General features: G+C 45.0%; 2 protein-coding genes across 2 annotated transcripts in view; both read right to left on the bottom strand.

Moving 5' to 3' along the window:
* Positions 1 to 1,864: 1,864 nt before the first annotated feature.
* pgrmc2 (progesterone receptor membrane component 2) lies at positions 1,865 to 6,885 on the bottom strand. Its single transcript, XM_048243078.1, has 3 exons — positions 6,351 to 6,885; positions 3,628 to 3,783; positions 1,865 to 2,025 (listed from the first exon to the last, which is right to left on the bottom strand). The coding sequence occupies exons 1-3, from the start codon at positions 6,700 to 6,702 to the stop codon at positions 1,928 to 1,930; spliced, it is 606 nt and encodes a 201-aa protein (XP_048099035.1). The 5' UTR covers positions 6,703 to 6,885; the 3' UTR covers positions 1,865 to 1,927.
* Positions 6,886 to 8,560: 1,675 nt separating this feature from the next.
* Positions 8,561 to 25,212, bottom strand: part of larp1b (La ribonucleoprotein 1B) — a 37,156-nt gene continuing 20,504 nt past the window's right edge. The window contains 10 exon segments of the mRNA XM_048242940.1: positions 8,561 to 9,552; positions 9,854 to 9,981; positions 11,135 to 11,244; positions 15,712 to 15,856; positions 16,048 to 16,211; positions 16,646 to 16,752; positions 17,610 to 17,767; positions 17,935 to 18,049; positions 23,743 to 24,102; positions 24,753 to 24,803. Of these exon segments, the coding sequence (XP_048098897.1) occupies positions 8,884 to 9,552; positions 9,854 to 9,981; positions 11,135 to 11,244; positions 15,712 to 15,856; positions 16,048 to 16,211; positions 16,646 to 16,752; positions 17,610 to 17,767; positions 17,935 to 18,049; positions 23,743 to 24,102; positions 24,753 to 24,803 (2,007 nt within the window). The 3' untranslated portion in view covers positions 8,561 to 8,883.

Genomic DNA, 25,212 nt, shown 5'->3' with positions numbered 1-25,212 from the left:
TAGCAGAGATCTTAAAACCAGAGAGAGAGAGAGAGAGAGAGAGAGAGAGAGAGAGAGAGAGAGAGAGAGAGAGAGAGAGAGAGAGAGAGAGAGAGAAGGAAAAGAGCAGAGACCAGAAGAGACAGCATGGGGCTTTTGGCCAATACAACACAGCAGTACATGGCGCTCGTCAACTACATAAATATGGCAGTAACACTGAATCGTTTTGTAAAGTCTATGTACAAGGTTGTGACGAAGGAAAGTCTTTGCTGTCTGCTTTGTGCACAGACACAAGCATGCCTTTTTAGTCTGGATATAGTTATGGATAATGATTGCATTCTTTCGTTTTGTCTACAACACCGCCACAAAACAAAGATGAAAAACGAAAAGAAAAAAACATAATGGGGAGATCATGTTCATTCTTCTTCCCACTGTGGACGTTACTTAGTTTGTTTCTTCCTTTTCACATCTTTTTTGCTAATCCTTGACTGCTCAGTACTTTTGTAGTAGAAAAAAAGGAAATAAGGCACAATTAATACTCGGACCGTATGTGGTAGGGGCCTCGGCTGACTGGCATGTAAACAGTCAAATGATTAGGCCTGTCAACAAACTGACCTTCCCTTTTATTTCCCCGAACCAGCCATTCAGATTAATGTGATTCAAAAAGTACTTTAATGGCAACAATCCCCAAACCACCCGCCAAAACAAACAAACAAACAAACAAACAAACAAACAAAAAGAAACAAATTACAATCTAGTATTTCCTCCTTTTCTTATTTATACAATCACATAGTGACAAACTGTCATTGGAAGTACGTACAATACAAAAACCTATGGTTAAAACAAACCCCGTTCCCGTCAGCTCAGCTTTGGACAGGCCATGGCTCAACTGGCCTTTCGATTGGTTAATATCTTGTACTTGCCTTTCGATTGGTTAATATCTTGTACTTGCCTTTCTCTCATTCGTCAGAATTAAAAGGGGAAGCATCACACAGGCGTTTGGGCGAGTGCGAGAACTGATTGCTCTGGGGCTCAAGAGATGTGTGCTCAAACATTATGATAATCATTGTTATATAAAAAAAATGAACATGAGTGAACGATCAACAACGGGAATAAAGGCCCTCCACCTCCCCACCCCGTGAAAGATAGAGGACTCCGCACACAGGAAGCTCCCATCCTCACCCTACACACTCAGTGTTTATACACTATTATAAGGCATAGCCAAAACTGGGGTACAAACAGTGACATCCGCAAATAACAGAGACAGAGAGAGAGGGAGAGACAGAAAAAAATTGTGTTTCTTTGTTTTATGTTTCTGTGTCTGTATGTGAACGTACGTGTTTCTCTTCTTTTCTTTTCTCATCCACAACATTTCAGTCTGATACCCAAACCACCCCAGCCACACACACACACACACACACACACACGCTCTCCGCAGCCACATACACACACTCTCCGCAGCCACATACACACACTCTCCCCAGCCACATACACACGCTCTCCGCAGGCCCACGGCAGTGGCCCAATACGGTCCCAAAACAGCTCGTCTCTCCCGTATCCAAGGGTTGGGGTGCAGGTTGAGAGAGACAGAGAGAGATAGAGGAGACAGAGCAGTCACAGAGCAGCCACAGGGTTACAGGGATGAGAAGATGGCAAGAGATGAAAGGAGAGCGAAGGGCAGGTAGAGGGCAGAGGGCTGAGTGGACGAAGGAGTTATGGCGCGGGCGGAGACTGGACGCGAGGTGGAGAGGCAAGATGCCGCTGTGAGCAAGTGGAGCCTGATGCATGTAGTGTGTGTGTGCGTGTGTGCGTGTGTGCGTGCTTGTGTGTGTGTGTGTGTGCGTGTGTTTGGGCCCAGGCTTTGGTCATGGGGGGGGGCAGTGTGGCAGGCTGGTCACCGTGGGGGTGGTGGTGGTGGTGGTGGGGGCGGCCGAGTGTGGCGGGCAAGTCACTCGTGCTTCGCGTGATCCTTGACGTCCTCCTCGTCTGTGTACTCTGATGGCTCATCCCCTGGTTTCAGCAGGCGACCAACGTAGTCATATTTTTCTAATGAAACAAACAAACAAACAAACAAACAAACGGCATCAATTAACAGCACTCAACAGCACAAAACAACAACACACAAACTCTACGTTGCTGTATTTTTGTAACAGGATCAAGAATGTACACAGAACAACAAGACATCAGAAAAAACAAACACAGTTCTGCTTAAGCAGCCGTGGCCTACTGGTTAGCGCTTCAGACTTGTTACCAGAGGGTTGCCGGTTCGAACCCCGTCCAGTATGAACGGCTGAAGTGCCCTTGAGCAAGGCACCTAACCCCTCACTGCTCCCTGAGCGCCGCTGTTGTTGCAGGCAGCTCACTGCGCCGGGATTAGTGTGTGATTCACCTCACTGTGTGCTGAGTGTGTTTCACTAATTCACGGATTGGGATAAAGGCAGAGACCAAATTTCCCTCAGTTTCAAAAGAGTATATATACTTATACTTATAAGCTACTTCTTCACAGCAGCCCCCAATCAAAGAAAAAAAGAGACGCATATTGTATGCTCCATTTAGCATGCGCGCTCAAACACTGTATAGTCTGTATACACACACACACACACACCTCACGCTTCATGGCCACGCAAGCATCCATGACCATAAACCTTGTCTAAACTACAGAGGGAACCTCCAGGGTATTACACAACAACGGTGAACGGTGTTCTTGTGCAATACTCCCAAATAAACAACAACAACAACATGTAAGCCTGTGCTGTGCTTCATTACACATTTGACCGTTAGTCCTTTCATAGCGGTGAATTCTACAACTGTAGACTTGCAGATGCTGGGAGCTGGAGTCTAATGCATTTAGTTTGAAGATGGCCGGTTAAAAACATCAACCACTGTTGCTTGGTTTCACTACTAAGCCCTCCTACAGTCATGTCAGGTAGAATAAAGCAATTTAGCAGCTGTGGGCACCCTAATCTCGTCAGTTGAATGAGCTGGGACTGGCTGCTGGGCCGTGGGGCATCGCAGCGGCAGAGAGAGAGAGGTGAGGTGATGACGGCCATGTACCAGAGCCATCAGCAGGAGCGAGGACCTGATGACGGCCACGGACCAGAGCCATCAGCAGGAGCGAGGACCTGATGACGGCTCGGCTCCTTACTCTATCTGCTCCCGTAGGGACTCTGGGGCTGGAACAGCTAAACGTGGACTACAGTCTGTGTGTGTGTGGGTGTGTTACCAGAGTCAGCTGATTTGGTGTGTGTGTGTATGTGTAACTAGAGTCAGCTGATTTGGTGTGTGTGTGTGTGTATGTGCATGTGTGTTTGTCCAAGTGTGTGTACGTGCTCCTGTAAGAGTAACGCTTTAATTCAACTGTCTTGCGGACATGCAGTTTCAGACATAACAGACGTGTATATTATTATGCTTTTATAAGTCTTCAAAGTCTACTTGGACTTCGTCCATGCCCTGTTGGTGTTCCCTTAAGTGTTATGTGCAGGGTGACGTGTTTGTGTTTGTGTGTGTGTGTGTGTGTGTGTGCAATCCAGGTGTCAACAAAGAATGCTCTGGGAGTGAAATGAGTAAGTGAGGCGTGCTGGCTGAACATATGGTACTGCTCTCCCTGACTGGTGCATGCTGGGATATGACCCCGGAGGTCCTCCTCACCCATGAACTGCATCTCCCACTCTCTAACGCTCTCCATCTGCACGGCGTTGAGGTCTGACAGGTCGTCGTACTCATCCCGCAGCGCGTCCTTCTCCAGGCAGAAGGTGGCCAGGCCTCGAGACGCGTCCCGACCCGCAAAGATGCCGTACGGACCGTCTGCAGGGGGACGTGACGGGGGAGAAGGCAGACACATGATTGATTAGCAGAAAAAAGAGAGAGAGAGATAATAAGTATACATACCAGTAAACAGTAAAGAAGGGGGTGACATCTTTACTCCAACTTGGGTCCTACACCAAAACCAGTTGCATTTAAATAAATATTAAACTGAATATTCTTGGGAGACTTCCTCTCCATGACTGGATTTACAACCAGAGAAACACTATAAAACGAATCACACTGAGCCTCCCACAAGCATGTCAAGAATGTTGGTTAGCGCCTGCAGCAGCCTGAGGCCACTTCTGTAAACACAGGCAACCCAAAACAGCTGGGCCAGACCCTTGCCACGGCTCTGTCGCGCGCAGATGCGCCGCCCTTTTGCCCAAACCTGCTCCACACCTCCAGTGGTTGTTAGCAGTAATACGCACCTGAAAGAGATTCCTGGCAGTCCACACGAGAGCTTAGTGACCTCACCCATGCCACTTTCAGGTGCACCATTCTTCAAGTCAAGTCAAGTCACTTTATTTATATAGCACATTTAAAACAACAACGTTGACCCACAGTGCTTCACAGGTAAGGCCATCTTACAAAAAAGCAAAGGAGGTAGATTGACAATTTGACATAAAATGAAGTTAAAAAGGGGGGATCCATCTTCCCTAATGCTCTTCTTGCTCTCGGGTGCTCCTTGTTGGTGCCCCCCAATCCCAATCCTCCCCCACCTTTCTTATGCAGCCCTTGCCACTTAATCTACTAAATCCCTCTTCTACTGCACTTTCTACCCCCCCCCCCCCCCAAAAAAAGATAATGTCAGTAACTAGCTTGTGTGTATGATATGCAACCACTGTGACCAGGTGTAAGTAGAAGCCTTAACATGCATCTTTTTTTATTATTATTATTATTATAATGTTTTTGTTGGCTCATCAGCTGATCTGCATGTGGCAAAGCAGCTGAGCTTTTAGACTGGTTGTCTTTTGTGCTGTGAGTTGGTGTGGAGACGAACATGAGTTCTCTCACTTAGGGTAGGGATACCAGCTGAGTCGCTTTGACTGTCACATAAATCATAAACAATGTCTTTGACAGTTGACATTGTTGACATAACTGTTCTATTTAGAAATGGGAAACGTACACCTTGCACAAAACCCACAGTCAAGTTATCTGTTCCATAGTGGACAAAGACTGATAACTTCGCTTAAGGTACCAACGAAACTCTCATAAACGCCTGGGATAACATTTCTCCGACGTGGCTCGTCAAAGAGCCGTGGGAGCGCTGACGCATCTGTGAAACCTGCACAAGTTCCACAGTCGAGTTTGCCTTCCATGCCTGGCTCGCGAGTTTTGTTCTCTTCAACGTTACTTTAAGAAAACTCAATGTCACAGCACAACCTGTTGACCGATGGCTTGTTAAGACAGTGGTTCATATATAAGCCACAATTGACATTTAGGACAACAATCTGATATATCTGTTATTGAGATCTATCAACTTGATTTCAGTGCACGTAGGCAGCCTAGCCCATGCCGTCTCAACGTGCCCGAGACATAACTAATAGCGAACAGGACCCTCCAGTCTACACCATAACGGTCGTTTATACTGAAGAATGCGTCCAACCAAATTTTGATTTAACTGACATATAACCTATTTTTGAAATAAATAAACGGAAATATTTACACATTGATTTGTCACTTCTAAAGCTCATCTGCTCATTATGTAAGAGGTTGGTGGGTGGGTCAACTAATTTTAAATGGACGTAGCAAGCTAGCGACTTTGTCACTAACGTTACTGGCTGCATACGGACATTGCTTTTCTGGTGGCCTCTTCCGCCTTCCTATTTTAGGTCACAATATGCCAACCAAATAAGTGTCGACAACTGAAAGATCTGACAGGTTGCTCCGTGTGACAATAGACAGCGTCGTGAATTGGCGCTGCCTACGTTAAGTATTGGGAACGGTGCTAGCTAACTAGCAAGCTACACCAAACCTCCACAGGCACTTGTGTCAACTTCTGCTTTCAAATATAACATTATGGGTCACTAAAGTTAGCTACAGACCAACCTCACCGCAGTAATATTAGTAAGAGTTACTATTTCCACTTGCTTACTCTTGGTATAACGGGCAAGGTGAAACAAGTGATATGTCAGTGTGCTAAGTTTAAAACGTTGCAAACATCAGGTAACAGCTAACGTTATAAGGTAACAAGCTAGGACAAGCTAGCCACTCCAATGTTTCAAACTTGTCTCCAAGGGGGGAAAGTCACTGGCCATGTTAACAATTTAGAAATTTGCGCAAAATATCTTGTTGCGCTAAACGATTGTCTCAATGTCCCCAAGACAGTGGTCATTTGTTTTAAGTGCAATGATATTAGATTTGACCCTGCATGTGCAGTAGCTAGCTTTACTGGCCTCAATCTGTGATATTGTTAAGGCGTAAAATAGCGCCCAAGTTGGCTAGCGTGTTTGGCTAGTTACTAAGCTCGAAAATAACTTGAATTGCTAAACTTGGCTAACAATTACTAGCATGCTAGCATTGTACACAGCTAGGAGAAAGGGACTGTACCATATTAGAGTCCTTACCACGTCCATAAAACTTTTTGCCAGTAGTAACGTCGAAGATTTTCATGTTCACAGCCATAAGGATCCGCGGGTTTTGAACACCATCATATTCCCTTAGTTGTTCCAGAGTAAAATCACGTCTTCTCATCTTGGGAAGCGACAAGGCCTCGCTTCCCTGGGCCGCGTCAGCACCGATAAGTCTCCTAAACCACCGTCGGTAAATTCCATAGCCGATAGCGACAATTACAACTAAAATACACAAATTAAACAGCATCCCGCCGAGACTGGGCCCTGGATCCAACTCCTCTGTTGTACCCTGCCCACCACCACTTGTGTCTGCTGCTCCACCCCTACCATCTCCATCGTCCGCCATACTGCACGATAGCGCTTCAAGTTCCACACACAACAGACTCGCCCACTTCAAACTGTGGTTCAAATATTATTGGCGGACGTCGCTCATGATGGCGCCATACTTGGGAGTTGTAGTAATTCCGGATGTGTTCAACTGACAGCCGACACAATACAAACACAGACCATGCGCTAGAACAAAGAGGCGAGACCAAAAATACCCCAATCCAGGAGAGGAATGGGACAAAGTGCAGCCAGACCTCGAGGAATTAGCAAAAGCAGTGTAGACGTTTTCCCCTTAACGTTAACAACCCGTTTAATTTGGCGAAACTTTTCTGACCTTTCCTCCAAACACACCAGGCCTAATTTATCAACGTGTTGAAACGCTGAGGTTGGCACTTAAAAGTCGAATCTGCCCCATTGTAGGCTGCAGGACTGATCGCTGGTCAGTAAATGATTAACGGTGATCCTTGAGTAACTATAGGGATGATATGGATGACTATTCCTGAAGAGACCACCTAAGAAACTCGAATCTATTACTTATAACTTAAAGGATTTTTTGTAGGCCTAACTGTTTATTTGCGTGTAGTATGTGTAATATGTGTGTCCAGAAATCTGATGTGCAACTCAAAACAGACGACACACAGGAAAGGTTGGATTTTATAATTTTATATGCATTTTTACGTTTTACAGTTCACAAAAAAAAAAAAAACAAACAAACATGCATACCAACACTAAAGCCACACACACACGCGCGCGCGCACGCACACAAACACACACACACACACACACAAATACTAGGATACAGAAAAAATAAAATTAACTTATCAAATCAAAAGAACGCCATTTCGAATTCATTTTTATGTACAGTTTTTCATGACTAAATATGTTACATTCAGGACTTGTATAGGCTCTTAAAGACAGAAGCGTATGAGTATCTCCCTGCTAGAGAAAGCAAACACACAATTGAGGAGGATGCGCCACTGGCAGTCATGTGCGGTTTCTATCGTTTCTACAATTCAAATAAATGCAAGGCTTAAAAATTGATGATCCTTTCTGTTTAAGTCATCCAGATCAAATAAACATAATAAACAACAACAATAAATTATCTCACTTCCAAATAGAATTCAAAACTTTGTGGAAATAAAATTCCTCTTTTTAAAAAGATATAATTTCTTTAAAAAAATCTTCAAGTACACAGACACTTTCTAATTTAAGTAAATCAATAAAATGCTGACCCCCCACCCAGTCCCATCCCAAAACAACTCTTAACTAAAAAGGACAGGTATCTTTGCCCAGAAAGCAGCCACACAATGCAAACAGCATAATAGGATTTTTTTTTTTTTCATTTTTCCTTTCCTTTTTTCAGATTATAAGGGTCATAGCTTCAGACACACCTTTCCATTGATCAACCTCCACCATTTTGTATACCTTGACAGTCATTCAATATATATATATATTCCTTTTCTGTGATGTTTGCGCTAATTATTACAGGCAGCTGTAAAAGTGATTACACAGCGTTTTATCCCAATATGGACAGCACAACACTGATGTGGTGAATATAGCGTCTCGAGGAGATTTCCCTGCGTCATGACTCATTTCAGGTGTTTTAGAGAAGTTAAATTGTTAGATTGTAGTATAACCGACTTGGCACACATATATTGGAACAAACATAGAGGCCAGGCCAAAGACAACTAACAGCCTCCTGATATGGGTTAAGTAGCTGTTGATAAATCCTTTTTTCTTTTTAAAGTTTAAGGCATCCTCCCAAAAGCAACAAGAAATGCCTTCAATGCAGGAATGCATTTTCTGTAAACTTTTACAATTAAAAAATAACGTGATTAGAGCCACTTTTCCTGATCTTTACAATCGGTGCCTGATTGAAATCCTGTTTAAAAAAAAGAAAAAAAAAAACTGTTCATACATTGTGCATTGACGTGATTTAAACATCGTCTTTGACACAAAGTTAACATCCTAAAAACAGAGTTGCAAGAGTTGAAAATGGGACTGTGTTTACTGACTGGCGCCACACCTGAAACGTCAGGGGGTGGACAGTTAAAGCTAACCTTACGCCTCTTGTCTGCTTTGATACTCAAGCCGAGGCTACCAGAAAGAGTTAACGGGGAACAAGTAAGGATCGTAGGTAAAGACACATCACTGGGTGGAAAAACCACTAACTAAGGCCGAGTTTCCCTGGGAGGGGATGTCATTTATTTGGTGGCTGCCCATCTTTGGGCTTGGCGGCTTCCTTCCGACGGGGTTCGGAGGAGCCGCTCCGCTTCGGTCCGGCGCGGGCGGTCGCAGACTCGCTGGTGGAGGTCTTGGTGTTTGAAGGCACAGTTTTTTTATCGGTAGAAGTGGCTGTGGAAGTGGCAGCACTGGCCGCTGGGGTCTTGACCGTGGATGGGGCCGAGCTGGGATTGGCTGAGGTGGTTTTGGCTGGGGCAGCAGCTGGGGTCTGATTGGTGCTCTTGGCTGGGGCAGCAGCTGGGGTCTGATTGGTGCTCTTGGCTGGGGCCTTGACTGTGGATGGGGCCGAGCTGGGATTGGCTGAGGTGGTTTTGGCTGAGGTGGTTTTGGCAGAGGCGGCAGCTGGGGTCTGATTGGTGCTCTTGGCTGGGGCAGAGCCGGGATTGGCTGAAGTGGTTTTGGCAGAGGCGGCAGCTGGGGTCTGATTGGTGCTCTTGGCTGGGGCAGAGCCGGGATTGGCTGAGGTGGTTTTGGCAGAGGCGGCAGCTGGGGTCTGATTGGTGCTCTTGGCGCTGGGGAGGGGCTTGGAGCTGGATGAGCTGGAGTTGTGTCGTCTTCGCCGACCGTCGTCACCACCAGAGGATGAGAGTCGTCTTCTCCTTCCTCCTTCCTCTCCCATTGGGGGCTAACACACACACACACACACGCACACGCACCACGCACAAAGACAGGCCAGTTAAACAGACATCAGAATAATGATCTAATAACCAATCTTACACAATCTGAATAAGATAAATATTATGTGTTCTGTTTCATTCTGTGTTAACTATGTGAATTTATGGGGAGACACTATGGCCGTGTGCGAAAAAATTGTTTCAACATTTACAATGTCTAAATACAATAACAGTCACCAACAAAATTTCATGGAAATGACTGATATGATCGCAGACATAACTTCAACACACACACACACACACACAACTGACCACAACTCTGAAGTCATCAACAGTCTTGAACTTGTTGAGGTGTTCTTGTAGTTTGGGATCAATGGGCTGGTTCTTCATCTGGGAGTACTTCAGGAATGCCCAGAACTTCTCCAGCCCGTACAGCTGGCCTGAACAGGGAACACCACACACACACACACCCACACCACACACACACACACACACACACACACATACACACACAAGTATTTGTGTCACTATTTACAATTCAGCTTTGATGACCTGTGACTTTACGGCTTCAGTCAATTTATGGGATTACCTCATCCATGTAATTTCACACAGACTCAGTTCAGCAAACTCTGTTTGCGTAAGATAGTCCAAGAGCCCTTTCAACCCCGCTGATGATATCAAACACTTCCACACTGAGAGCAAGGGTTAACTATGGCAGACGTGGATGTTTGTATTGGTAAACAGAGAGCGGCTGATAAAATGTGGGACCTGTGACCTGTGACCTGCCTCACCACAGAACATCAGAGGAGAATCTCCCGTCTTTAGACTCCTCACCATAGATATCCTTTCATTTAGACTCCTCACCATAGATATGAGAACTGTTAGGCCTAGGTGAATTTACAATCGCACTCAGTGGAATATTTTTAGTTTCACAGCAAAACGGCAGCTAGGGGAACGCAAATTCACTTGTTAAACTCACCATATCAAGTCTTTCATTTAACCCACCGTTGGCTGAAGAAAAAATAACATAAAGAGAGGCCACTATGCTTTGCCCATCATTCTCACTGTCACTTTCTCTTGGTTTCTCCTCCTCGCATGAAATATATTAGCGGGAGATTCACACGCTCCAGGAGCTTTCCGGAGAGGTTGGATGCCTACTCGTTTTGCGTAGTTTTAAGTAAAAAATCATAGCGCCGTATTTTGATGTGAAAATGCGTGGTTGCTACGCAAAATGCGTACAGGTTGGCAGGTCTGCTTGTATGGTATAAAAGTATATATACTCTTTTGATCCCGTGAGGGAAATTTGGTTTCTGCATTTATCCCAATCCCAAACAGTGAACACACAGTGAGGTGAAGCACACACTAATCCCGGCGCTGCCTGCTACAGCGGCGCACGGGGAGCAGTGAGAGGTTAGGTGCCTTGCTCAAGGGCATTTCAGCCGGTCGGCAACCCTCCGGTTACAAGTCTGAAGTGCTAACCAGTAGGCCACGGCTGCCCCAAATATATGTATAGTTCATCATATGTAGAAATAAAGATAGATAATGAAAAATAAAAATAAATAACGAAAAATAAAGATAGATAATGTTTCACACCCTTCTCATAGTCCTTCAGTGTCTCCTCCTGGAAGTCTTTGAAGAGGTCAGGTCTGAATCTCCTCTCCAAGCCGTAGCTGTAGTATCGGAACAAGCACTCTAGGCCATACCTAAAAACACCATTAAACTTACATCAGAATCCAAAATACTGTCCATCAAATGTGACTTAAAAGAGAAGTAACTCAACTTTGAAGTTGAGCAACTGGTGTGCTTACTGCAGGGATATCCACCAGAGCTGTTGGCTGTGCATTGGATGAATGAATATAATGTATTTATGTATATATCTCCTACCTTTTATAATTAATAATGTACTAGAATAGAGTGCAGTGCCCGTTCAAACATGCTATTCCTGTAGAAAACCCATAGCCAAATTGCATGCTCGCAGGTAGGCCTGCTTTAAAAATAGGATGATGGGGAAAATATCATCGCAACTAATATTGAATATTATATTATGATACATAATAAATGTGCAGTGAGCAGAGTTTAGGCATGGCTGCATGTGACATTTTTTACAGATCAAAATGATAAGCCTAACAGCTATTTTGAGGTAAGGCTATATGTTTATTGTTAAGCCTATTGAATAACTTCATGACAGAAAAGATAAACCATTTTGTGGAATGATGCATCATCATATGAAATTTGCAACAATGTCAGTCAAAACGTCAGCATTGACCTATACTCCAACTCATTGAGCTATCCCATAGATCTGTAACGAGGTCAGGAACCAGAAAGACCTGATTAAGTGTGTCCACGTAATCCTCTGAGCCACTAAGAATCTAAATTCCTGGACACCCCCACGCCACAGCGCCGAGCCACACACTGCCCTACTCTGCTCTGACCCAGTGACGCATGTGCAGTGGAATGCCACTTTGGCAGGTGCTGAACCCATGTGCTTAAAAACACTGCTATGCGCTCAGCCAACCAAGACATTTTTAGGCCCCCCCACCTCCGACAACCAAAAAATGCCTCCCCAAACTCTGATATTATTTTCTGATTTGTGTCAAACTGCTATTCACACCCACCCACCCACCCACACACACACACACACAGCATGTTCCAGCATGCCAGTGTTGTTTGGTTCAGTGTGGCGACCGCACCCACACACACACACACCCACATATCACAACATGGAGTCATACCCTTGTGTTAAGATATCAAGGCAATGTCAGTAGCACACGTAGCAGCAGAGAACTGGGCTCCGTTCCGCAAAAGCATAGTTGCTATCTCCGATGCATCTAGATCGTTACGTTGTTATGAGTGCGAGTCAGCCGAATCAGTCGGCTACGTTGTCATGAGTGGATCTTTAGAGCAGCGAGTAACTCCTCGTCAAGGTGAAAAACAAATCCACAACAAAAGCCATGCTTTCACTTCTGAAATAACATACTGTATGTTCTGCACGCATAGCCTACTATAAAATGCAATTAGGTCGCAAAGACAGTCCGAAACATTGCAAGCTCTGTATGGAGTTGTAGGCTAGCCTACCTGAGTCAGTCGGATCACCCGGGCGGGCCGGTTACGTTACGTTGTTATGAGTGCGAGTCAGCCGAATCAGCCGGCTACGTTGTCATGGATCTTTAGAGGAGCGAGTAACTCCTCGTCAAGGTGAAAAGCAAATCCACAACAAAAGCCATGCTTTCACTTCTAAAATAACATGTTCTGCACGCATAGCCTACTTTAAAATGCAATTAGGTCGCGAAGACAGTCCGAAACATTGCAAGCTCTGTATGGAGAGTGGGCTAGCCTAACTGGGTCAGTCGGATCAGCCAGGCAGGCCGGTTACGTTGTTGTTATGAGTGCGAGTCAGCCGAATCAGCCAGCTACGTTGTCATAAGTGGATCTTTAGAGGAGCAGAGCAGTCCGAAACATTGCAAGCTCTGTATGGAGTTGCTTAGCCAGCCAGGCAGGCGGTAGAGCTAGCCTACCTGGTCATTTGGATCAGCAAGCTCTGTATGGGCCTAAACTACCGGGTCATTTGGATCACGTTATGTTGTTATGAGTGCGAGTCAGTCGAATCAGCCGTAAACAGTCTGGCTCAAACTGCTTTCTTTCCCGTATAGCTATGATTAATAGTAATATTAGTTGCCTAGTATTAGCAGCCTATAATACTTATTAGAATAGATTCCTAGTAGCCTACTATTAGTATATCGTAGTGGTAATAAACATTGTAGCAGAGTAGCATTAGACCTAGGCAAACTTTTCTATTGTTAACAAAACAACAACAAATAATTAATTATTATAATATAGGCTACCCTCTCTGTCAATAAGATCAAAGTTTCTGAACATGAGCACCAAAAAGATGAACAATGTGTGGATGCACTTTGACCAGGAGAGCAAAACTCTAAAGGCTAAATGCAAGTACTGCAAAAACCTGGTTTCAAATCATGGAGGATCCACATCCAACATGAGAAGGCACTTAACGAAATGAAGCACCGCACTGCACTGCTTGAACGTAGGATTGAATTTCTTTGCGATTTAGCAATACTGACTCAAGTGACTCGTTCAACCCGGATCAGTTTAGTGAGTGACTCAGAATAACCCGGATCCTTAAAAGGAATCGAGTTTGACAGGCCTAGTTGGTAATGGGTGACGTTCCTATATCAGCGTTGGTAATAGGTGACGTTCTTATATCAGAGTTGAAATCAGCTTCATTAAAATAAAATAAAAAAACCCAAACCTTCCATATATATATATTTTTATTACACGGCTCTTCACAAGACAAGTAGAACGCTCCATTGGCTTGAATGGGATTTCCCAAAGTTCTACGGTAAAATATATTCATGTAATTACCGCTGAAAACATATAATTACCGCTGTCAATGGCAATGAGTTTTGTGCTTCTGATCCGTCTTCCTTTAGAGGAAGGAAGTCTTTCTTCCTTCCTATTTCTAGAAATCTAGACGCGCCCCTAGCGGCATTAGCTGCCAGGGCTAGTCTAGCAACTCTCCGTTGGCTTGTGAGCTCCAAAAATCGAAACTCAATCAGGCCAATGAAATCGTGTATAGAGTCATTAGGTGGGCTTAACATAATGATTGATGGCAGCGTTAAACGGTTTGGCTTGAATTCCTGCTACTTGAAAACAAATAAGATGGATGTTGCTGTTGGCTAACAGTGTGACACGAAGTTAAGCTTTTATTAAGTTGGCAAACGCTTGAACTAGCCAACTAGCTCCGCTGGTGGGAAACGATGGGACTCATAGCGCTGCCGCTGTCCTATTATGTGCAGAGGGAATTTGAAAGACAACTGATTATCCCGCCCCTCGGACTGAGCACTGCGAACGGTGAGTGCCCAGACCCTACATTTTAATGTGGGTCTGGCTCGTCAGGCTAGTCTTCCATATCACTACGCAAGGACTGGAACTTCATTCAAAAGTGAAAGCAGACAGTTGATCAGCTGTGTTCTAAAGAATGTTTGATTCAAGTTCAGCGTGTGTTGATGCAAACTATTTGTTTCTCAGCAAATGCCACGATGAACGGTAACAAATAGGCTAGGCTATGTAGGCTAAAGTCATATCGTGGGGAGTTTATTATTTCGTTTTGGCAAGTAGCCGTGTAATAAGCGGGATAACGTATTTTTTGTGATTTTGACGATAACGATAATTAGTCGATATCCTTTAAAAAATTTTTTTGTAGAAGTCTGAGTTACAGCTCATTATTTATGAATAGCATCAATACAATAATAACCAATAACCTATCCTGTGACTTTTTAACCAAATAAACCAATGCATTGTCACTCTATGACATGGTCTAGCCAGCTACATTAGAGAAGATGACTAGGCAGTTTCCCAAGATAAAGTCTGAAGCTTAAGTTCCTTTCAAAAACCTTTACTTAGGATTCACTGTAAAACTAAGCAGACCAACAGAGTACATCGAAGTTATTTCCTTCGATGTTTTGTTTAAGAGAAATTATGTAGGCTAGCATTCCAAGTTACAGAATAGAAACTAATGCGTTAGCTTATGGCTAATGTATATGAGAAATCCCATAGAGATGCTATCGGTTAGCATAATCGATACACAGATATTTAGAGCGAACTTCAGTCCATTTACAAAAGGGTTACATGAGAAGAGTTCTTTGTTTACAACTGACTATTAAAATACTCAAAGGCAAATGTTTTCTCTCCATATAATACCATGTAGGAAAAAATGTGACTGTCTCATCAATGCTACATGAACAGAAGTAGCTGCACAAAATCCCAAGTAGGCTACGTCTGGATCTCGCTACACAAAATAAACCTTAGGCCTGCGTGTGACAACGTGGACCCACTAGCGATCATGTGACACTTGCTCTGCTGCAAAGGGGCTTCTCTTGCATACACCTCCTGGATTTAGTGAATGTATGGGGTTTCAATGAGTCATTGAGTGTTTTTTGATCATGTAAATTTGCACAGTGTTAAAACAACAATCACAATATTATCGCAGACGATAGATATATCGCCAACACCTAGCTCAAAGTGACAAACGGTCAGACTGGCACTGTAATATGTGTGAGTGATTGAGGGAAGCGTGTGCAGAAACGCTTTCTGAGGTTCTCGGAGATCAAACTGTGCGTGCGCTGCGATGCGGTGCACAGTTCCACACGGACCTGTAGTTCTCCTTGGCGTCGTCCACAGCATTCTGCCTGAACTCCTCGTACATCTTCCTGTTGAAGTTGTCCCGCAGGAAGAAGGACCAGAACCTGAAGAGTGTGTTCATCTCCTGAGACTGGCCCACGCCCATCCGCTTCCTCTCTACACGGCAGCCAGGGGGGAGAAATGGCCATCAAGCAAGCAATCAATCAATCAATCAATCTGACAGCAAGAAAGTGGGGCATGTTCTAGAGTGAGGTAGTGTCTATTTTTGGCTGCAGTGTCCTCAGACAGGCATTCAGGCTTCACTCAGTGGTGTGTGTGTGTTTGCACGCGTGTGTGTGTGTACATACCGTTTAGGCAGCGTCTGCGGTATTTGTGATACACCTGCTGGGTGAAGCCGTTCTCGCGCAGCAGGTCGTGTGAGGGGTGCCTGAACTTGGGCAGGGACTGAGGAGTACAGCCGTAACTCCCCGTCAACGCTGGGGCTCCCTCGGACGGGGACGCATTGGAACTACTGCAGAGAGAGAGAGAGAGAGAGAGAGAGAGTGAGTTAGTGGGGGAGCTCAATCGGCAACTTCTTGGCTGGTTGGATTGGTACTGGTGGTCATGGTAACCTAAGTCATGATAACCTTGCCTTCTATTAAAAAAAGGACCATTAAAAATTAACTAGAAACCTGGCCAGCCATCTGAGTCCAGTAACATCATTTTGGAGCCAAAGCAGGCATAGAGAGCAGCACATCTGACCAATGCCTGCCCACAATTAACCAGTAAACTGGAGATTGCAGTAAACGTGGCCATGTTCTTCAGCCAGTTCCTTCTGGTGGCTTCACTTTTGACTGAGCACAATTTTGCAACACAATTGCTTTCTACAGTAGTGAGGTGGGACCGAGTGGGGATTGCTGTGGGATTGGGAGCCTCGTGATCACTAGTCCCCCACCTCCATCTCACCTGATGGAGGAGGACCGCGGGCGGTGCTCCTTGGAGTCCATGACCCAGCCCACATGGCACTCCATTGGGGGGTTGGAGCTGTGCCTGGTCTTCTTCTTCCTGGGGGTCTGAGGAGGGAAGAGATGGGGTAGAAAGCTCTTAATGATCCAGAGATCACAAGCAGCACAAACACACACACCTTCACAAAAACATTATCATTACAGAACACTGAACAACGGAGGCAGAGGTCTAAAAAAAACTGCCAACATGACTGTGGTAAATATACAGACTATTAACAATCCTGGTGTTTGTCTGCTGTTAAATAACTGGGAAAAAAAGAATTCATATCGTGTTGACACTTTTGAAGCCACTGGAATGCATGCTATGTGTTCAACATCTTTACTCAGCTTCTGAAAAGCCTCGCGCGCTGTTCAACATCTTTACTCAGCACATTCAGCTTCTGAAAAGCCTCGCGTGCAAAGCAAGTAGAAACTACACTGGCTTCCATCTGAACAGTCCATCTTTTCAAGAAACACGTCCCACGCATGCAATCACCAGTTACCCCCTACCCACGCATGCACTCACCAGTTACCCCCTGCATGCACTCACCAGTTACCCCCTGCATGTTCAAATGAACTGATTACTATAAATGAGACATGTGCCAAAAGCCTTGCGCACGGTCGCTAGATACCCGTGTGTCCGTGCGCACGGTCGCTAGATACCCCTGTGTGTCCGTGCGCACGGTCGCTAGATAACCGTGTGTCCGTGCGCACGGTCGCTAGATACCCGTGTGTCCGTGCGCACGGTCGCTAGATACCCCTGTGTGTCCGTGCGCACGGTCGCTAGATACCCGTGTGTCCGTGCGCACGGTCGCTAGATACCCCTGTGTGTCCGTGCGCACGGTCGCTAGATACCCCTGTGTGTCCGTGCGCACGGTCGCTAGATACCCCTGTGTGTAAAGGCACTTAGGACCGGCGGCTCTTACGGTTTGATCGATGGTGCCGGTCTCCTTGATGACCGGGTAGAAGCGGGGCATCTTGCTGGGGTCCTGGCGACCGGGCGTGCGTGGGGTACGAGGGGTCTTCGGAGTCCCGGGAGAGCCGGGCACCATCTTGGGCAGAGAGTGAGCCATGCTGGACTCCTCTGTTGGGAAACCAGAGATGGCCAGGAACACAAACAATCAATCAACCGCCCGAACAACGGAACAACCAACATGTGTTGCAATTGAGTAAATATGTGTTTTAGAGTGTGTGTGTGTGTGTGTGTGTGTGCGTGCGTGCGTGCGTGCGTGCGTGCGTGTACATACGTACCAGGCTGCGGTGGAGGTGGGGGAACTTCCTGGGTGGCATCCATGGGAGTTTTCGGGGCGAAGGTGTTGAACTCATCTTGAGTGATGACGTTCAGCTTCTTGAAGTTCTCCACCTCCTGAAAACCCGGAGGCCAGAGGAACAGTAACACGTCAGCTGGTCAGAACCAACACTACGGGATTTCCCCCCAAACTTTCACATGTCAAACTCGTGTCGTGTTGGTGTTGGTGTTGGGCTACCATTCAAAAGTTTGGGGACACTTACAAATGTCCTTGCCTTCCATAAAAACATCAAACACGAGTTTGAATAGGAAATAAAGTCGGATGAACAAGGCTAGAAATAGTGACTTCTAAAAAAAATAATCATTGTGCCTTGGGCTGGAATAAGTAATCAATTAATTGATTAATTAATAACTATTTTGGTAATTGGTTAATCGGTTTGGATCATGCAGCTCCTTAAACATGATTATTTTCTGCTTTACTCCTATATGACCGTTAAAGAAAATAACGTGTGACCAAAACAAGGTATTTGTGTTAAAGAAAATAACGTGTGACCAAAACAAGGTATTTGAGAACATAATCTTGAAATTTGGAAAACACACCAATCACCACATGTTCACCAATTTCTGACATTCGATTAACTATAATCAACGAAAATAATCAACAGATTCATCTACTATGACAATTATTGTTAGCTGCAGCCCTAACTGTGGCCCTCAACCTCTGCGTTTGTCAAAGAATCCCTCATTTGCAACATGGATAAAAAACAAGGTCCCCAAACGTTTGAACACAGTGTGTATCCATGAACAACAGACATTATGTTAAATGTAAACAGCATGACTATCTGTGTCTAGTATTGCCACCGAGAGAGAAAGATATACGTGTGTGTGTGTGTGCCATCTCTCAACACTGCAACGTGTCCACTGATGGGGGTCTGCCGCTGCCTGAGGGAGTGAACTATCAGCCTAATCTCTCTGGAGCTCTGGATGAGGAAGCCAGTAAACAAATCACGTACGCACGCACGCGCACACGCACAAACAAACAAACAAACAAACAATTCCACCTACTGTAACTTGTGCAATTTCTGAGAATTTCAGTTTTTAAACATAAAATTAGGTATCATTTTCTACCTGTTTAGTAAGTGACTGATTTCATTAAACTCTATTCCATAAACCTAGATGAAATCAACTTTAATGTGTATATAGACAGAGATTATGAAGCTTTTAACAATAAATACTAACATCATGACACATAAAACAAACAAGCAGGCAAGCTAGCAAGCATGTTTTCATCAGTAGGAGAGATTATCTATTTTTACTTAACTGTACTTAACTGTAAAAAGCGCAAAGATTTGATCACTCTCAGTCGAGCAAAAAGATCTTCAGACAGCCTGTTCCTGGGTAACTGTAATGTTATTTTCTCGCATCCTAATGTGCAGATTTGCCAAGTCCATTTCACGGTCTAATATTAAACGTTAAAAGTTTTTATTTGCAGACTAAAAAAAAACATGCAAAACAATGACGAGATTCCAAACAGTCCATCAGACATCCTCATGCATTAAAGTGTTTATGGAGGTCATTATCTTAAAATACAGAATTCTATCATAAAAACATTTCTTTCCAATAAACTTAAAAATAATTTCATGAAAGATTCTCTATCAACATAATAAATAACACCAACATACTTACATAAACATATTACATGAAAACAACTGTATTTATGTAAATATTAAAGTGTTAATGTTAGAGACGTGGGTTTGGGCTTAATACAGCGGCCCTATCCTTAATTCTCCTAAACAGACAACAACGGACTCAGGAACAAATTGGAGCAGGTGCAGTGCCTACAGGCTTCATGCATACTTTCATATCATGGAATTGTACTGGTATTCCATGTGCAAATATGTATGGAATCCAGAATCGCAGGGCAAGTTCTGAGCAAGACTAAGTGTTCTATGGAGGGAACAGCACACTCTTTATCAAGCTGCTGAACTTAGAACTTAGGACTCCAAGGCAAAAAAAAAAGAAAAAAGGTGACCATGTATGGCCCTGGCATGTGAACACATCTGGGACTTTTCACACACTGTGGAACATTATCAACCTTATCAGATATGACTAGCTGAAGGCTGCTGGAACTCTAGCGTTGATGGCGTCTTTACTAATGAAGTGGAGCACAAGACTGGTTTAGCTGGTCTGTGTTTAATAATCGTCAGAGTGACCATGGTTATTCAGAGAGAGAGGGGGAAAGGGCCGTTGGTCAGGCTTGGGTCCAGGTGTTACTGAGAGCAAAAAAAAGACAGCAAATCATATCCCGACTCATCAAAAGAAGACTCTCCCCCCCCTCCCTCCCCTCCCCCCCCCTCCCCTCCCTCCTCTCCCCTCCTCTCCTCTCCTCTCCTCCTCTCCTCTCCCCTCCTCTCCTTCCTGCCACCTTTCATTTTTCTTCTCTATCCCTCGCTTCTCTCTGACCCTGTCCTCTACGTCTCTCTGGCCCTCTGAGCATTTTCCACCTGCTTGCAAAAAAAAGACAAACACACACACACACACACACACACACACACACACACACACTGATAACCGATAGAAAAAAAGAGTGCTGATAGCTTCAGGTACATACACTGATAATGACCAAACTAACGTGGTGCCCACAGCTATCCGGTTGTTAAGTCTGACGTCTCGGGTCCAACAGCTTAATCGTCAAAAAACGCTTACTAGCCCAACTGGCCAGTTTTCGCAACTTGTTAACTAGGGCTGAACGATTTATTGCATTTGCGATAATATCGCGATATGATGAAACGCGATTGTCAAACCACAAAGGCTGCGATTACGCTTCGTAATATGTGACGTCACCAAAACGCATTTATACTTGCGCTTGCCGATGCGCCACCGACTCTTCATACCGACCACTGAAGAAGCAAAAAACGTAAACAAGAGGACCAGCTAACAGTGTCAAAAAGGTCTGATCAATAGAGCTACTTTGGTTAAAAATAAGCATCTTCATTACCTTTTGCTCGAACCTGCCATGTCCCTGGTTCTAGTTCATAATTCCCTGTGCTGCTACTCTGGCTGGTAACCCGCTCACTTGTCCAGCTGACGATTAAAACTCCACAACTGTTTAGGCTGCACAGCAGCCATTCACCTGTGCACTGGGGACTTTGTTTACTGGAGTACAGTGACAGTGGGGGCATTTGCGATATTCAAGGGGCTTGGCGGCACATTCCATCTCACAGGTAATGAATTGATGCATAATGTTATCTGCAAGTACCGGTAGTTGACACCGCTAACCACCAAAAACCCAGCTGTTCTAACATTAGCTTACCAGCTAAGGCTCTAGGCTACATACATGCTGCTAACTGCTGATAACTTTGCCTGTTTAAAGAGTTTTGTCTCCGCAATTGGCTTTGTTGTGATATGAACAAACTAGTTAATTTGCATGCATGCGTATTGCGCTGCAGTGTTGATGATGCTAACCTTTAGTTAACACCGAGCAGAACAGTCATTCGGCCGCATTTATTTGCGCTGTTACAATCTACAGTCGTTTGTTCCGATTCACGTGCAAGTAGCCTACAGAGGAGAGGAGCGGGTCTGTGTGTGTGTGTGTGTGCGCGCGCGTGTGTATGGAGAGCACAGGACAAGGAGAAGCCGTGTCAGTGCCACTGCATGTAGACCTAACTGTTAACTAACGAAAGATCAATATCTACATGAAATAGAAACAAAATAGAAACCTTGTTTCCAAGGCTGGAAGTTCAACAAATATAGGTCTACTAATGTGATTAAAATAGTTAAATAAAAAATATTTCATTCATCAATCTTATTCAATGACCTAATGCCATTATAACATAGGCCTGGGCTCCAGGAAAGAACAGTTTATGTTGAACTTACTGTATCTAATTTTGTGTTGGTCATACTATAGAATAATATATTGCTCGTCTTTGTTGAATAAGACAGAAGATAAAGAGCTTAAAAATAATCGCATATCGCATCACAATCACAATATTGGTGAGAAAAATCGCAATTAGATTTTTTTCCATAATCGTTCACCCCTATTGTTAACCTTGTCAACATCACCTCCGTTTTAGTGAGAGTAAAAAAAAAAACACTTCATTTAAATACAGTAACTACTGTAGCTGTGCAGCCAGATGATGTAATCAAGGGTAACGTCCAGGCTTACGCAAAAAATAGGATTTTATTAGGCTGAGGCAACAAGGAGTAGGATGACAATTTCCTTAAAGGCTGCTCTGAATGGCGAAAAAAAAGTGTTTATTTTACTGTCTATGGAGAAAACCGAGTGGCTCTGAACGCTGTTGGACCCAGAAAGAGATTTATTTTCCCATTATTGCATCACTTAATAACCAAATAGTATGAGCAGGTGTTTATTTCACTGGACAAAATGGAGTTATTTTCATAACTTCCACACAACGCATTTTCCCTGGACGAGTTAAGCCCTGTTCACATATACGGCGGCTTGCTAGCGCATTGGTTGCTCAAAAGTTGAGCGCTGCAGAGGCAGAAGCAAGCATGTTATGTCAGAGGTTAACTATAACTCAGGGCTCTGGGGCACGGAGATCCTTTTGGCCCAGTTGCTCCTCTGGGAGTACAGCGAGTTTATGAGCAGCCAGCTGCACGCTCACGTATGGAGTCACACCATCAGCAGCCAGCTGCACTCTCACGTATGGAGTCACACCATCAGCAGCGGGCAGAGATGGCAGTAAATAAGGGGTTATTTTGGGAAGTGCTGCATGCTGGGAGATCCTGTGTGTGTGTGTTTGTGTGTGTGTGTAGTGTGTGCATGGTGTGTATGTGTGTGTGTGTGTGTATGTGTGTGTGTGTATGTGTGTGTGTGTATGTGTGTGAGAGTGTGTGTGTATCGTCCGTGTGTGAGTGTGTGTGTAGTGTGTGCATGGTGTGTATGTGTGTGTGTGTGTGCATGGTGTGTAGTGTGTGTGTGTGTGTGTGTATGTGAGTGTGTGTAGTGTGTGAGTATGTGTATCGTCCATGTGTGAGTGTGTGTGTAGTGTGTGCATGGTGTGTGTGTGTGTGTGTGTGTGTGTGTGTGTGTGCATGGTGTGTGTGTGTGTGAGCAAGTGTATAGTGTGTGAGTGTGTGTAGTGTGTGTGTGTGAGTGTGTGTAGTGTGTGAGTGTGTGTAGTGTGTGAGTGTGTGTAGTGTGTGTATTGTCCGTGCGTGAGCCGGTAAGTGAGACTGGGGGACCTGAGGACTTGGGAGCCTTTAGAGCAGACTTAAAGGAGCCTTGGCCTACTGTATGCACTCACTGGAGCCTTGGCCTACTGTATGCACTCACTGGAGCCTTGGCCTACTGTATGCAGCACTCACTGGAGCCTTGGCCTACTGCATGCACTCACTGGAAATTAGAGCAGACTTAAAGGATCAAATGGGGAACGTCTGACCCAAGCAGTGGTGTCAAATGGCTGGGGAACCAACTGGGACTTTGTACCCCCAGATCATACCAACATCAGGGACCCTAACTTCAATGACAGCAGAGTGCAAGGTCAGGCAACAATAGTGTCTCGCGTATGAAATGGGGCTATTGTGTGGTGTGTGGCCCTGAGTTGACCCACAGATGTTTGTGCTAAAGATCTTTCTGATGGTATTAAATAAGCAATTAGATTCAAATAAGTAATAAAATTAGTAAGAATTAACGTCATTCAGCGCGTCGTTGAAATAAGGACCCTAGGACTCATGCATGACTCACGTTAGGGTCCCAGGACTCAAGTAAGTCTCAAGGTAGGACTCAAGGACGCGAGTAGGACTCAAGTAAGTCTCAAGGTAGGACTGGTCTTGGCGGGGCTGCGTACCTTGGTGTTGGCACAGTCTAGCAGCTGGTCCTCCTCGTGCCAGAGGTCCTGCTCGTAGTAGAACAGGCCGTCGTTGATGGCGTTGGCGAGGTCGGCGGTGATTTTGGCGCGGGACTCGTGATTCCCCGTCCGGTCGCCCTGGGGATGCTTGCGTATGTACGGCGGCGTCTGGGTGACTATCAGGATCTTGTTGACGTCACTGTCGTCCAGCTCGTCATCGGAGTCGTCTGACCAATCAGTGAAGGTGTTCTTGCGGGGCGCCCCAAGGTTCTCCATCTCTTCGTCAAACATGAAGTCCAGTTCCTCCAACTCGGGCTCAGCCTGGGGTCGTGGAACCGTCTGGGCATGCTCCACGCGTTCCTGAACGTTCCCAAACAAAACCAAACTTTAAGCCAAGGCAAAAAAATACCAGAACATATTATTTAGCTAGTGTTATTTCCAAATGTTATTCAGCTAGTATTAATAGCTAGTAGTAGAATGGCTATTATGCTTTAGATGCATTTATCATATCTGCACAACTGACTTATAGGTAGGTACAAAGGAATATTTACTGAGCTTTGTGTAGGTAACTTCCTTTTCTGTTCATTCAAAACTGTGAGGAAGCACACATCATTGGACTAAATCCACATCTCACTGTTAACAATACTGCTGGGTAGAGTGCTCAGCCAGTACAAACATTTACAATTCAAAGTAGCGACATGGTGGTTTGCGAAATTTGGTTGCACGTGAAATGCTATACCGAGGCTCTGAAGATGGAGAGAAGAAAGGAAGAGAAAACGGGATGGAAAAGAGAAAGAAAGGGATGGATGGAGAACAGGAGAGGAGAGGAGAGGAGAGAAGAGGAGAGAAGAGGAGAGAAGAGGAGGAGGAGAGAAGAGGAGAGGAGAGGAGAGGAGAGAAGAGGAGGAGAGGAGAGGAGGAGGAGGAGGAGGGAGGAGGAGGAGAGGAGAGGAGAGGAGAGGAGAGAAGGAAAGAGGAGAGGAGAGGAGAGGAGAGGAGGAGCACTCAACTGGAGACGGGATGGACTCAATGGGTTTGGGGACAGAGGAGGCATCAGCAGACTGGATCACAGAGGAGGTGGAGGAGAGAGGGAGAGGGAGGGGAAGAGAGAGAGAAAGAAAGAAAGAAAGAAAGAAAGAAAAGAGAGAGAGAGAGAGAGGGAGGGGGGAGAGGGAGGGAGAAGCACAATGTGGGGACAGACAGCACAGGAGATAAGACAGGGTTGAGTGGAAGAGCAGTGGACGTGGATGGACTTGAGGTTACAATTAAAGATTAATTAGAGGGGTGACACAGGAAACACAAAGCAACTCAAACAGGAAGTTGGTGTGGTGTGTTGGTGTTCCATGGCACTGTCTAAGAGGGGAAGGATTGAATCAGGGTGAAGAGGTGAGCCAGATGGATACAGAGAGGAAGAGAGGAAGCAGAGTAACTGAGAGAGAGACGGGTAGCCCATGGCAACGATAGAGAGAG

The sequence above is a fragment of the Alosa alosa genome, chromosome 1, assembly GCF_017589495.1.
Source record: "Alosa alosa isolate M-15738 ecotype Scorff River chromosome 1, AALO_Geno_1.1, whole genome shotgun sequence".
Taxonomy (NCBI): Eukaryota; Metazoa; Chordata; class Actinopteri; order Clupeiformes; family Clupeidae; genus Alosa; species Alosa alosa.
Note: the sequence above shows the minus strand (reverse complement) of the source record. Positions and strands in the feature narration are given on the sequence as shown.